This window comes from Bolinopsis microptera, chromosome 9 (genome assembly GCF_026151205.1).
Source record: "Bolinopsis microptera isolate Bmic1 chromosome 9, MBARI_Bmic_1.0, whole genome shotgun sequence".
In the NCBI taxonomy this organism is placed as follows: Eukaryota; Metazoa; Ctenophora; class Tentaculata; order Lobata; family Bolinopsidae; genus Bolinopsis; species Bolinopsis microptera.
The window spans coordinates 11246134-11261822 of NC_087080.1; the positions used below are offsets into that span (position 1 = coordinate 11246134).

General features: G+C 39.0%; 1 protein-coding gene across 2 annotated transcripts in view; it reads right to left on the bottom strand.

The window, feature by feature from the left end:
* Positions 1-3719: 3719 nt before the first annotated feature.
* Positions 3720-15689, bottom strand: part of LOC134820788 (sperm microtubule associated protein 1-like) — a 36406-nt gene continuing 24436 nt past the window's right edge. For both annotated transcript variants that reach the window (XM_063831403.1, XM_063831402.1), the window contains one exon: positions 3720-4190. In XM_063831403.1, coding sequence (XP_063687473.1) covers positions 4039-4190 — 152 coding nt within the window. In that variant the 3' untranslated portion in view covers positions 3720-4038. The remainder of the gene's footprint in view (positions 4191-15689) is intronic.

Consider the following 15689-nt stretch of genomic DNA (forward strand, 5'->3'; position numbering starts at 1 on the left):
TACTCACATGCGCACAGTGCAGCACGCAACAGTCCTCCACCCGCTCCCACTTTTCCAGTGGAAACCCCTTAAATATTTGGACGGTGTTACGATAGGAGTGGAGTTTAATGGCCTGCCACGTGACTTACCAGGTCAGAGTTTCAACGGTACAGTGAGCTGGAGGTAGGCCTGGAGACTTACTGTGGTTTTGCGGAGGAGTGAGAGAGAGGATGATCTATGTTGGTGACTATCTGCTCCCGGAGCAGGTCAGCTGATAAGGAACAGGTCTGTACAAGCTGCAGGACGGTTATTATCACATGTTAACCGTGGAAACTTTATCCACATCAGCGTGATTACCGACACGATACAATGCACACGAGCCGGAGTCATTAAGATGATGCCATTATCTAAACTGACGATGGCTGCTAATGAATATGTATAACTATCGAATGAATAGCCTGTATCACGTTGATAGGGCGAGTTGATCACGGAGTCAGGATAACGTGAGTTGATGTTGCTAGTTTTGTCACAGCTACACCGTAACGAATGCGTTCGGAACCATACCCGTGCACGTGACTTCGACAATAACTGTGTAGCGGAGAGAGAGCGTAGAGGGAGAGAGAGAGAGTTGAGATGAGAGAGTATGTTTCATGATGTGCCGTAATCTTTGTAAACATATATCATCGGATGTACATACTGTCGATATATTGATGGTCGTGTTTGTTGATTGGGTCACGTGCGTTACCGGATAAGGACCGCTGATAGGTTACAGTGTTAGGAGAGAAGGAGAGCGAGAGAAAATTGAGAGATTTGATTGGTACAACTTGGTCGCGTGGTGGGATAGGTTTATGGAAACGTGAGCACCTCTTTTTAGGCGACAGGTGGACAACTAATTCGGCATAAACTAAATATTATAACAATTTTAATTAAATAATGTAATCATGTGACTAATCTTCTTGAAGGATGGCTAATTGTTAATTCAATAGCAAAACTTGTAAATGAGTTGACCCATTTAAAGAGTCAATTTGTGAAACAATACCTCTAAATTTCTAAATTGTTCGGATTTTTGACAGTATTGTAAGAACAGTACCACCTGATCTAGAGAGAGATATTATAAATGCCAACTTGTACAACTTGGTGATATAACATAGACAGCTGCGTAAAGTATTTATATACAGGACCGTTAAATCTCTCCAAATTTAGAGAATATTAATCAAAACTTGTTCCAGACCTTGCCTTTCAGGTTTAAGTACTGAACTTTTAATCTGCGGAATTCTGGGCTTGTTTTTAGGTTAAGCACCATGACCGGCTATGGTATAAATACGAGATTATATGAGGATCTATAATTATCAGCATACTGCTAGCGTGTCTACTAGACATACCAAGGGGGTAGAGATCGCGAACCAGATAAAATCCTACAATATCTCTCACGCAACAGAGACAACTCAAATATATTTCACGAGATATTATCACAGATCACGGCCAACATTCGCAAGATATAACCACAACAAGACCACTATGTACACAGCCACAGATACCAGTTATAGTACCACTAGACAAGATTGCCGAATCCCCAGACTCTCCAGAAGTCGAGCGGAACAATTTGCGTACTAATCAGGATTATTACTAAGGGGTAAGTCAAGGGCCGGTATGTAGCTATGTAGTACAAAAGTTCCGACCGAGACCCAACAACGCCACTGAGTTCCCCCGAGCGTTATCTCCCACTCAGCGGCAGCGGTCGGAGTACAATGTGACTACAAGAGATAGGGGGTAATCAGACCAGTGAACTTTCCAGTCTTACACATTGTAAGATTGTTGTGTATATTATGTAGACACTTACCTGCAGCAGGGACATGGGCAGGGGAGTACATTGTTATGATCTCGTCTGGGATATCTAGCAGGAAACAGTATATGCTTGTCTCAGTGTCTCAACTCTCACAGTACGAAACAATTATGGAACAGTAATAAACTGTTTCAATCACACACACACACACACACACACACACACTGGGGCAGAGCTCGCTAATCTCAAGTCATTGCACACACACACAACCACCGCCCCAATATTCAAAACCTCATGAATTTAATAAATGTCTCAGATTAGTATTGTATAATTGCGCCCTCCCAATAACAATAATACAGCTGGGAGAGTATCATTCGTCTTGCGCGGTAACCCACCGCACATTGTTGAGCGCACGAGTGCGCCTAGTAAAGTTACCAACGTTGTGTACACGTGATTCAACCTGGTCCGCGGCCCACACCCGTTATGTGGCCCGTGGAGAGGTTATTTTTGTGCTGCGACTCTGCTCTCCAAGCTCTTTCCCAGTTAATATTGTTGGGTTACTAATTGATATGAAAGCATGGGTTGTTGGGTTGCGTGGTTGGTGTCGGGGGAGAAGCCATAGTGCTGGCTTGTTCTGCTTGCTACAGACAGCACAACCATGACAACCACACCTAAAACCAAACCTTGTCACGATAACGGCAGGTGAGCGGTAGAAAGCTGTCACGTGACAGAAACATGGCCTGTGGTTGGACCGAAGTGACGGAATATCTTCAAGAGAAAATTGAGAAACACAGATAAAAAGGCAGGATTACGTTTTATTGCGTTCTATTTTAATGAGGGAGAGGTTAAAAGGCACGGAAAGTCACACAGCTTATTGGAAATATAAATAAAACAAAATTACTTCACTAAGCAGTGAGTGCTTGTCAAATATTTACAACCGACAGTAGAATCCGCCCAAAGGCATGAAATCAGCCCAGTGTCAAAACCGGTACAACTTAAAAGAATTTACAATCTACAAAGTTATTATAAAGTATACCTCGGGCTCGTTAAGGAACAACCATCGGCCATGGCAGCAGACTCGAAAATTAGACAAGAAAGCAAAATTCCCGGACCGATATCACGAGCAGCACTAGTCCTGACGTGAGGTGTGCAAACGACCCGGTAGATGCAACTACTAAAAATTAGGATTAAATGAAGTGGACAAAGGTTCGGATCTGTCAACGGTGTGCCGGGACACTTAGCGACAAAGTGCAGCACGCTTCCCGAGACGAACTCGCATGGGAATAGCCAGGAACTCCCATAGAATGTGGTGTTGATAGCTGGACAGTTAACAGCTGTGGTATTATATAAGCCCTACTGCTACCATATATATCACAGATCATTACTATAAAAACTATAATTTACCTAACCGGTAAGTATGTATCCCGAAGATCGGTGATAATCTAAATCAGGGAAGCTGATTGGTTGATAAGTACTCACGTGATCAGATAACAGGGTGCTGATTGGTTGGCCCAAGGTGTACGGATCCCTCGTCAAGCAGTCTCATTACCAAACCAATCACTCTAAAATCAGTCATTATAGATTAGCTGCAATTACAGCTTGCCTCCGGGCTGCCGCTACTCATCGATTTGCTCGTAACAATCACATGTTGCTTGCTGCCCCGTCTATAATGTGGAGTTAGCTGGGCCCTTCGTCCTGTAATCCCCGCCCTAACAAGCCCCCTAATACCTCCAGCATCTAGCGCCTCTTGTCTCATCATATTCATGCTATCTACAGGGTGATATAAACAGTTAAACGCTGCTATAGAGCTTGTCATTAGCTCGATACGCGAGGACGTCGTGTTATTACTTTATTACTAAATTAGGTTACTCTACTAGGTAGCCGGTTCTGTAACACTAGTCACTCACTTCACAATTCATTGGTTTGGAGAATTCATTGGACAATGAAGACAGGGGAGCAGTTGAAATTAATTAAAGAATGTGTATAATTTATAATGTATGTGATAAAAGTTTAAAAACGGGATTTATATTATAGTATGTGTACATCTAGTATCTACAGATTATGTACAAAGTTTGGCAGTAAATATTGAATCATTTATCGTAACAAAACGAGAGTGATCATTGATCAAGAAGTATGGTTTCTCTGTACTACAGTTAAAAAACCTATAAAGTAAGTTAAAATCAATAAGCATGCAATACTTAATCACTTTGATGCATTTAAAAGAATTCTAAATCAATCAGAAAAACACTGGAGACTTGAGTTGTCCGTAGTTGATATTAAGCACTGTTAGGATGGCAAGCGGATCTCACTGGTGGTTCGAAAGACGAGGGGTAGATTCGTAGATTTGGAGTATTGCGTCGGTACCCAAATTTACCGGTGTACAGGGTCACAGGACGGGCATTTTGGAAGTACGGAGATGAGTAGTGTCCTGAAAATGAATTGTTGTTTTAGTTAATAGAATTTGTAGGACTCTGTGCAGTATGAATTGTTTTTGTTTTCAAAGCATGCTTTGCACATGTGCGCGGCACAATAATTGGCGCGAAAAGTAAATTGCGCGCGATATAAGTCGTGACGATGACAAACTTTTTATATATTTTATAATCAAAATTTTTGCGCTAGATTCAGTGTAACCGAGCTGGCGAGTGTACGTACTCAAATTAACAGGAGGCTACAGCTGCTGCTGTGAACAGAGTCATACTGCCGCATTAAATTGAACAAGATATAGTGTATGTGCTATTTTAGGACAGGATAGTACATTTCAGGGATAGTTCTTCTTCTTTAACAAGTGAAAATCGTAAGCTTGGATCGTGAACTTTCGAAACACTAATTCTTGAAAACTCTCCCAAAGCCAAAAATCCACATTACTGAATTTAAATCTGTTAACTCTATAAACCTCGATTTTCCAAATCAAGCATAAACAGCTGTCACGGAAAGATTAAAACTTAGTCACCACAATTACAAGTTACAACCAGCATTGGCAAGCATATTCAACAGTTAACAAGTATACACACAAGATTAGGCTAAACGTGTGATAATAGAGTCTACCACTTATCAATCACACTCATGTGGCTCGTCCAGTCAAGTTTTAATAACGTAATACACGTGAGCACGTGGGAGTACTATTTGAGTGGCTTTAATTTGAGTGATTCTGAGGAAAGAGGAATTATTCGTGTAGTAGTGCAGGCTTCTACAGTTCATGCTTCGAATAGACCCCGAACAGATCAGACCATTTTCTGCATTTTTGACGTTTTCTGAAGCTTAAAAATTGAAATAGCAGCAGGAAATAATGTTTCAAGGTGACTCATGGATTGGCGCCGATGTACCTCCAGGAGTTGGTTCAATTGAATAGAGATGACACGGCTGTCAAAGAAACAAGAACAGCATGCAATCTACTTATGAAGATACCTAAGTTCTCTAAACTGAAGGCGACTTACAGGCGGTTCAGCAACTATGCGCCTGAATCATGGAATTTTCTCCATCTTTATGTCCGTAACATCGATAATATTGTGTCTTTTAAGAGTAAGTTGAAGAACTATCCCAGAACTATTTGTATGATCAGTTATAGCCTGGTTTAGTTAGGCTATTGCTAGTGGCTAAGTCTTTTTTGTGTCATTTTTTCGAGTATCCATTTCTTGTTTTTTGGTTTAACCAGTTGGTTTTTTTTCGGTGTGTCAATAAAATCAATTATATTGTATGTACACTATTACAATTTTTTGTGACAGTTAATATGATATTATCTCTTTAACTTTGTTTATAGTATTTTTGATTTTATGAGACCCGTGTTTAGTTTTTAACTTTCTGCTCCGATGAGGAGAGCAAGTTTTTTGAGGAGAGCCGCTCAGACATGGGCACCGTATTGTATACAATATATTTGTCGCATAGTAGCGGGGTAGTAAATACAGTGTTTCGTTTTCGTTTCGTATAACAAAGTCTCAACACCGCACAAAATCTTCATCACTTGGTCCCATCTCAATAACTTTATCATAGAACTCCTGACAAGGATACTGATACAACTCACAGTCAACTTTCCACAGAGTCTCATAAATCTTCTTAAAATCTCAGCAGGAAGAGTCCTGTAATATCTTATCATACATTCCTCAGTCTTCCAAGGTACATACCGTCTCTCAAACTGATCCCTCAGCTCGGGTTTCAGGGCTGGATGCCCGATCATGTCCAACAAATCGAACGCTTCATCCGGAAACTTGTCCAGTTTAAGTATAACGTAGTTGAGGGTACATTGTACAAGGCGCACAGTATTGATAGTACGGGATGATGTGTGGATCGCTCCCTCCTGATAGCACCCATTTAACCAGCTCCCGCAGGGTAGGTCCCGGTGGGTTAAGATAAGGGTTACTCTGGTTGTGTATCAGGTTGTGTTCCTCCGGGGTGAGGATGTAACTCTTGTTACGGCGCGTGTTCTCCACTATTAGATGAAGGTTATGTTGGTTATTCTTGATGACAGTTTTAGCTTCCTGCATCAGATCGAAAGGGTTCTTATTATAAAGTAAGGTATTAACGTATCGGTATTTAAATACTGCTTTAACCCCGCTCTTCTCCCAATGAAACCCACTCTCTGAATTTGCCAGTTCCCACTTGTTACGAAAAGCGCTGAGGAACCTAGCCAGCGGATCCCTGACCACCATAAAGGAAGTTTGTGAGCCCACACAGGCCTGCCTGGGCTCCCTGCAGTGTCCGTTGTGGGCTCTCAAAACATGGATGTTACAAGATAGCGGTTTTAACAACCCGTACTCAGTTCTGGATGGTTTTGATAAGTGTCTGGCTCCACAGAATAGTTTCACCCACTGACTGCTACCCGCTTTGAAGACCGGACACCAGAACACATTTAGTTCCGGGCTCATGTTGATGATATCTTCTGGGGTTGACACGTGATTGACGGGATGGCCAGGGTTGGTGGAGCAGATGTTGTTGATGTAGTTAGACCGGTTTGCATACTTGGTGTAGTTAGCAGAGGTGAAGTTCATGGAGACGAAGTTCCGGGAGTAACTGATCCCTGGAGTGATCACTCGTTTGGAGTTGGAGTTTAACTCGGGGATGGGCACGAAGACGAGGAAAGTCGCTATGGCGGAGACGGAGATGAATATTCTCCAACAGTTGGCAGATAAATTTGGCGACATATTATCAGAAACTCGGAGGGTTTACCAAGTGAAGACTAAGGTCATGTCAGCTGATAACGTCACTTATCAGCCCAGATAGGTCTGTGTTCCTATTGAGATATAATGAATAGTTGATGTGTTATTTAGGTAAACTATCAGTAAAAATATGGTAGTGTACAATAAAATAAATTTTGGGAATATTTGTACTCGAAACATTGGGGTGAAAGAAAGCAAACGAAATAAAAAACATTAGTGATTGTAAAACAAAGAGAGGACATGACAGAAGGTTTAAAAACGGTAAAGACACAACGGTTAAGTCACTGACGCAGTTAACTGTGTAACTGGTGAGATTTTATGAGAATTATTCGGAATGAAAATAACTGAATATACTGATTTATTGTTTGGTCAATATCTGGGTGTAAAGAGCATTTTCATAACGAATGGTGGAAGTGGCAGTCCTAGTAGAAATATTATAATGCATGGTAGTTTGATCCATTTCTGAGTGTAAATAGCATTTTCATCACATTATAGTAGGCATTACTGAAACTTTTACACTCGATTTAATAACGATAACACTAACGATTTGATCAATAAAACTAGTAACAAATACGCGAGAAGCTCTCGCGGGCAAAGTACAATACTCTGAAGTCTAACGGTATCAAACACATTTAAATATAAGAAGTGTTCAAATTATCAGGGACTCAATCTGTTGCTTCAATGCTCGATAACTATCACACCCACGGAAAATAATTCCAACCTTTTACCGGCTAGCCTATCACGGACCGAAGCAATAGGTCTATCTAAACTCGAAATATTAATAAACGTTCTCATTTCATATTTCATAAGGACATTTGATCTAGAAGTTTATGTAGTTCAAAAGATTTTAAAACGGAATAGTTTTCACCATTTACCCCATTTATGGTTAAAAGGATATTGTGTTCCTTCAAAGATGTGTCAAAATTTAAAATGTGTCGAATGGTGGAAGTCCTAGTAGAAATATTATAATGCAGGAAGGTTAAACACTCTTTAACTGCAACACATAGCAATCATATTACGGTTCTGAATCGACGAATAACATAAAACGTGAATAAAGAAACGCCCTGCTTTTTATTGAGTCAGAAATACAAGGGTCGGGTATAGGACACAGGGGCGTTAGACACGAGGGCGTAGGACACGTGTGATGTTGCAAGTAATAAACTTGTAATAAATTTACACGCGAGTAAATCCAATTATTCGAGCTAAACTTTACCTCAACCTAAATGAAATTGTGTGATGTTATAAGTTTATTTCTAGTTCATCATTCAGGACGGTGTTTGGCTCCGTCTTCGTGTCCATGTTTAAGTGAGTCATGTGATTCGCCCTCGTGTCCACCCTTTCAGGAAAGTACCACCCTTGTGTCCTACCGCCCTTGTGTCCTCCGCCCTCGTGTCCGGTTCCCACAAGGGGTCTATAAATAGTTTTTCTATCGGATATGTTTAGTTGACCGTATTCATAATGAATTTTTATAAATATTATAAGAATTTGAGTTCAAACGATAATGGTTGGAAAATCCGAGGGCAACAAATTAGTTTAGATCTTTTTGACTTCATTAAAAGGGAAGCTAGGTACACAAAACTTCGAGGGTGACTGTACAACAACATCATGCGAGCCCCAAGATTGGACTATTCTGGAATATTCCAGAGTGAAAAGACTTCAAAATAATTAAATAGGTAATCTGCCCATGAAAATAATCACGGGATAGTTCAGTTGAAAATATATTCGACAAAGTTTATTTGTTGAGAACGGAAAACTATTATAAAATTTACGAAAGACTATAATACTACAACCACATTCACACCCCCAAGATTGGACTATTCTAGAATATTCTAGATAATAGTAGGTACCTAATGAAATTATTCTTATACTTTTGTCAACATTGCAGCAATAACTACACAAAGAACATGGCGCCATTATTATGATTACTGGATCTCTGTACCATATAAGATTTTCTTATAAGATTTATTGAAGTCCTGATTACAAAGTCTTCTTCAGAATCACAAGCTTACCCTGGTACCCACTGTCTGACTTTCGCGCTGGAAAGATTGCTGTGACGAGTCGACAGTATTATAGTAGTAGCAGTAGTGTAAAATCCGGATTGGAATATTGTTTATGAGTCGCATGGTTGCAATGTATTCTTGTGTAAATTTGTACTGATCCCGTTTGATGCGACAAGTAAAAATGCTCTTAACAGGAAAGATAATACTTTCAACACTACTATGCTATATAACAAATAATTTGAGATCATGAATACGATGTTGCAATATTGAAACGTTGAGTAATACGTAAGAATACCTAGTAGTAGTAGTAGTAGAAGTAGTAGATACGACCATTCCTTTGTTTGGTCTATACTTACGGGCAATCTAATTATGCGGTAGGGTTTGCCCTTCTAATTTCAAACTCATCGTATTCTATGCATCTAACCTTTGTGCCGTCAATTGTTGGTATGGAGAGTTAATGATATTAGTTGGGTTATAAATACTATTTTTAATTTAATTTCAAGTTATTCCTAAGTAGTGAAGTATTCAAGAAGTGAAGGTAACCACGTGGCTGCGTACATGTCACTCCGATATAATATCTAATATTGTTATATTCAATAGATTGGGCGTGAGGGATAATTTAACTCTATAAAGACTAAAAGGTAGTGTTGCTTCAGTAATGAATCCCAGGTGTAAAGTTTAAGTAGTTCAGTTAGTCGGTGGATTTCAATGCTTGATGAATTTCGCACATCTAATTTGACTTTGTATATAATTGTACTAGGGTTATTTGTTTATTTCTGGATGCCAGAGATCCGCCCTTGATAGCTTCATTTTATTCAGTATTTTCATTTTATTCAGTAGAAAAATACAATTTGGTGCTTTTAAAACGTATCCTGTGGCCAGCTCGCTGTTTTACACAGTCAATATTATAAGTATAACTTAACCTAAGTAGTAAGTAGTGATACAATTCACACTGCATTATATTGAAACCTTAACCAGATAATGCCACAACGGAATTGAGAATAAAACTGAGATAAGCTTAGTTATTTACTTGGAATAAAAGGCACGGTAGAAGATATGTCTTGAGGCTGCTGCAAATTTCCATCATGGCATAGTTTTGATTTTCCCTTTAAGATATTTTCAGAAACACACCAGGTTTATAACAATTATCACTCACAGTACAAATTATAAAATCATGCAAAAATTTGAATGATTGAACAACGGTCAGCGTTAGACGAGGGAAAACATTCAAAAATAATTGAGCAAACGAATGTCACACAAATATCGTACTCGTGAAACAAACTCAAAGGGTGGCCTCGTCAAATTTGATTGCAAGAGACACTATTATAATATCCAGTGAAACTGTTAAGCATGTAACTACTACAACAATTATTGTTGGAGGTTTTTCCCACAGGACTTTCTCGGAGTTTTAAATGCTGAACGAATGCCTTTCTAGGGTCACAACCCTGAACCCTTTGAGGCACGAGCTTTCTCGGAAATTATGTGCATATAATATCAAGTTATTAGCTAAGACAGTTGCCGCAATTCACTCTAGCTCAGCTACTGAACATTTGACTTCAATTTAAAATCCCAACATTGTTTATTTAACAGTTAACACCCTGTATTTGTTATTTTACACCCTGTATTTGTTTATTTAACACCCTGTATTTGTTTATTTAACACACTCACACACCCTCAATCATTAACATCACCTTATAATCATTAACGTCACCTTATCATAATTATATAATAATCACCTCTTCACCCCATCATCCCAACTGAAAACGATTTACACATGTATTTTGAAAGCTCATGCTAAATACAACTTTTCGTATCACTTATATGTTTTTAAAGAACCCCTTCCATGGGGCAGGAACCGAGAGTGCCCATTTTCCCACGGTTTGTCGACTATTGACAAACTTGTCATTTCCTGTCAAATATTGTCAAATCTTGTCGTATATTGTCATATACTGTCAAATATTGTCAAATAGTGTCAAATATTGTCGTATATTGTCGTATATTGTCATATATTGGCACATCTTGTCGATTCTTGTCGTAAAATTGTCATGACATTGGGCACTCTCGGTTCCTGCCCTCCATGGTGCTGTTTGGAGAGGGAAGGGGTTGAAAATTACCAACAAATTTATTACGTAATAATGTGTATGCGGCCTGCCAACTGGAAAAAAACGTTTGATTGACCTCGGACCCCCTCAGGGTCGTAACAGACGGGCCGTGACTCGAGCCGTGAAAACTCTCACGAGTCACGTAGTATGATTAGAGGTCATGACAATTTTCAGTCATGAGAGTTGTCATGTTGTTACTTGTGTGTTTAGGGGCTGTGAGAAGGATCCGTAAAAGCTACTAGTCACGCCTTTCACGCTTTTCAAAAGACGTGAAACGCCAAAATCCTTGGCACTCTGTTCTCACAGTCTGTTTAAACAGAGTGAAAATTGACATGAAGTGTCAAGCCCACACAAACTTACGAGAATCCAGTGAGATGTCAAGGTCATTTAAATTCAATTTTCAATCGACCCTTGCTTGATCCACTTATTTAGCGCGTGGTTTAAGTAATCCTGTCAGTAACTCTCTAGAAAGTTCAGAATGCCAATCATGTGCCCCCCTCAAATGTGCACGTGCCCCCCAAAACGTTGATTCCGTGTCATAACTGTCGACAAGTTTTCGTGAGTTTAAAAGCTTTTGGCTTGATAGAAATTAACGAATTATATAAATCCGTTTAAATCAAACCGTCGATTTAAAGAGCATACAGTGTGTTGTGGTGGTGGTGGTGATGGGCTAGGCGTCTAAGGGTCCCTCAAGCAAGGTCTTCTTAGCAAACGCCAGGATTTCTATCGGGTTGGTGGTTAGTATGTCCAAGTTTAAGTCAGATTTTCCGAAGATTTCTTCTCTCGTCCTGATCGTTGCAGGGCACCGAATCCAGTGTGGTACCGTTTCTTCTTCTTCTCCGCAACGGGGACAAGTTGCACTCTTTGTAGAGTCGATCCTATTTTTGTAGTGGGACAGGTGAAGGCAATGACCTGCTCTGAGTTCTGCTAGCAGCGCTCCGTCTTTCCTGCTCTCTATTTTGCTGTCCGCTCTTTTTCTGTTGTATCCCTTGTAAGTCTGGGAGACCAGGTGGTGTTGGGGGTCGCTATCCTTGATGTGAGCCTTTGCTACTGCTCTGGCAACTCTGAACTCCGTATGAGATTGTAGACTGTCCTTGGCCCAGGTCCGGGAGTTGTGCTGCTGTTGAGTTGTGCAGTGTGTTGTTTACTGGGCGTCGCTCAGCCTGTCATTCCGCCGACTCTCTATTCGTTTTTAAGAACATTATAGCCTAGGGTCCCCAGGTAAGTGTGTTGTGTTCTAATAGAGTATTTATGTAACGTACTTTTGAAAGGTCCAGCAATTTAGACGTGTGGACTTTGAAGTCAATTGAAATGGGCCAGACGTAGGCTCTATATTGTGTTCTATTTACTTTTGAACTTCCGTGCGAAAACTACGAATTTTCAATCAGAAACACGATCTGAACTGTTACTTGCTAATTGGTATATTTTTATTTGATATCAAATAAAATACTCCAGGAATAAACTGAAGATTGGTTGCCACTGTCGATTGCGATAGTTGGTCTTCATATTGTGAGGGGATTGACATACATAATGGCACGTGACAGTTTGACGCAATGTCACGTGACAGGTTAACGCAATGTCACGTGACAAGTAGAATTAGATGCATTGTCACGTGATAACTGTGAGGTAAAAAACGGTAGAGTATAACTCATTAGCAGAGGCATGGAAGAACCGGCTAGTCTGCGTTTTAAGCTAGTACTATAGTTCTTTAACGGCGTGTAGTTGGTTGTATTTGCTTCATTTCATTTAATAATTTAGATCAAAGACTTCTCTGCCTGTCACATTTCTAATTGGATAGAGACTCTTGAGCCAAAATCGACCATTATATTTTTAACCAAGCTTAATCCTGATTTTAAAGATTAAGAGTATCTTTCTTCTCCAATCTACTTGATTTTGTGAACGCTGGTCGCTCAATATTGTGTACTCTACGAGACATATTTAAATGGTACGAAAGTCGGTGGTTTTTGAAAAAAACAGCATATTTTCGGATTTATTTTTCACGCATTTTCCTTAATTATGACTTAATCGATTTACTATCACAATGCTGGCAAGCATAACCGTTGCCCTTATATTCACAACACTATTTACCCCCTATACTATTATATCCCCTTTATTGTTTTCCAGGCATTAAGATTCATCGAAAGTAATTCAGCAGGTATATTTAAGTTCAAACATTCTAATTCAATGTTAAAGATGACAAGAATAAGAAATAGTTATGTGGAGGTTTTAAAGAAATTTGCGCAAAATACGCGCCAGCATGTTATACGAAATTAGGTAAAAAACCCAAAATCGCCATATTCAGGTGCCTTAAAAACCATGTTAAAATTGAGTTAGAGATCTGAAACTTTGCAGGGCGTCTAGACCTTGTCCAAATCGAATGTAAAAAAAATTTCATGTTTCAGGAGTATCGGGAAGTGGGTTTTCTGGAACCCCTGTTTTACAACAGATTGTCGTGAAGCATATATATATAATAATATGTATAGACGCTTTTGCAGTCAATTGTAGCCTACATTTAAGTGTCCGTAGATTCAAAAGTATAAAAGATACAGTCATTTCAAACCACATGTTTTAAAGATAATCGTTTATACTTTAGTTTACATTATATCGAAAAATAATTTAACGTCATCATCATCACTTGATGACGTCATCAAGTTAAGTGTTTTTAAAACTTGATTTTTGACAAAATAACAACTTTTCAAATCGATTTAACACCATTAAGGAGTAATTGTATTCAAAATCTGAGGACATTTTCACCTTAGATAATTGTTCAAGCATTCTGAAAATCTACCGGAAAAGTTTCCTACCTTGCTCCTTCATAAAGATATTCGCTATTGAAGTTAGTGCTTTTTTGAAGAATAATTTTATAAGAACACAAAAGTTGTGAATTAGTATTCTCTGGTGTTGGGCCATCCCTTGGGTTGTGGAGCTCAATTTTGCTTCCTAAAGGTCTAAATTGTGTTATAGGCTAGTTTTAAAGTTGAAAATCGAAAAGTTACACACGTGGGGACACGCCCAAATTGATTTAAAATAGCTAAAATCACTGAAAATTGTTATTTTCACGATTTTTACCAACTTTGGAGTCCCGTTGTGATCCAAGTTCTTTTTGAGATCTTCTGAAACTTTGCATGCTTATCAAACTATACATTAAATACCACTATGCAAAAATTTATGGTGATTCAATATTTTATGCGCACGCAACGTCCGCTCAAAGTTTGCACGTGCGAAAGGTGAGAATTTTGCTCGTTCGTGATTTCGAATATATTCTGCTTTCCCACGATATTTAAATGGCATTATAATATGAATTTAATGCCAACTTGAATGAGTAAAAAGTGCAATATTCAGTCTGTTATTGACAGATATGCCTACCTAAACACAAGGAAACGTTTTCAAAGGTAAAATTTCGAAATCGTTGAAATTACCTCCTTATTAAGTTTCGACTGTGTAAATTATCCTGACATTATAATCAAAAAGAGATGATATTTGACCAAAACCCATAATCATGGGTAGAGTGAACCGCTGCCAGTGTCTCTCTTTTCCAAACAAAAGAAAATGATATTAATTTAAGGAACCGTCCGCAAATGCAAATTGATACCGAGAATGAAATCGGTCGCTCGCTTTTCCCATTCATTCACGGCTTACGTATTGTAATAAAGCTTATTGAATGGGAAAAGCGAGCGACCGATTTGATTCTCGGTATCAATTTGCATTTGCGGACGGTTCCTTAAATTAATATCATTTTCTTTTGTTTGGAAAAGAGAGACACTGGCAGCGGTTCACTCTACCCATGATTATGGGTTTTGGCCAAATCAACTTATCAATATAATAAGTTATTAATATGATTCATCAAACTATTAATGAACAGTAGTATTCGATCATGAATTGCTTTAAAAATGATTTTGGACACGTTCCATTATGCATTAAAAATAGGCAAGCTCTATCACTACTTTATTGGCCACAGCGGAGAAATTTCGGGAGTAGTGGAAGATAACAAACACTGTCGGTCTCCTATACCCTCTGGAGAATTATAAGTTAAGTTGAGGCTAACTTTCAAAGGCTCCGGAGAAATTGTTTTACAAGATGAAACAGCTGATCAGAGAAGATCTTTGTATTTAATTTTCTCAAATATTGGGTTTCAGTTAAATTGTAAAAATAAAATAAGGAGATGAAAAATTCCCAAATAACATGATTTAATTTGGGGTACGAGATCTGGAGGTTTTCGGAAAAAATTCCCATATTTTCGTTCTCAAATCATTTAGGTCACCGGAATTATGTCGAACATAAATATGTCTCGTAAGAGCGTAAGGTATAACAGATTTCTATCTTCAGAAGCAAAATGGTAGATTCCTTCACCACGGCATGGAACTCTTTGTTTGCTACACTTTTAACAGCAGGCTTTCTAGTTGGAACAACAGCAAACTCCTTCGCCCTCAAATTTTTCCTCTCCCGCCCTCTTTTTCCTCTTTCCTGTCAAATATTGTCAAATCTTGTCGTATATTGTCATATACTGTCAAATATTGTCAAATAGTGTCAAATATTGTCGTATATTGTCGTATATTGTCATATATTGGCACATCTTATCGATTCTTGTCGTAAAATTGTCATGACATTGGGCACTCTCGGTTCCTGCCCTCCATGGTGGTGTTTGGAGAGGGGGAGGGGTTGAAAATTACCGACA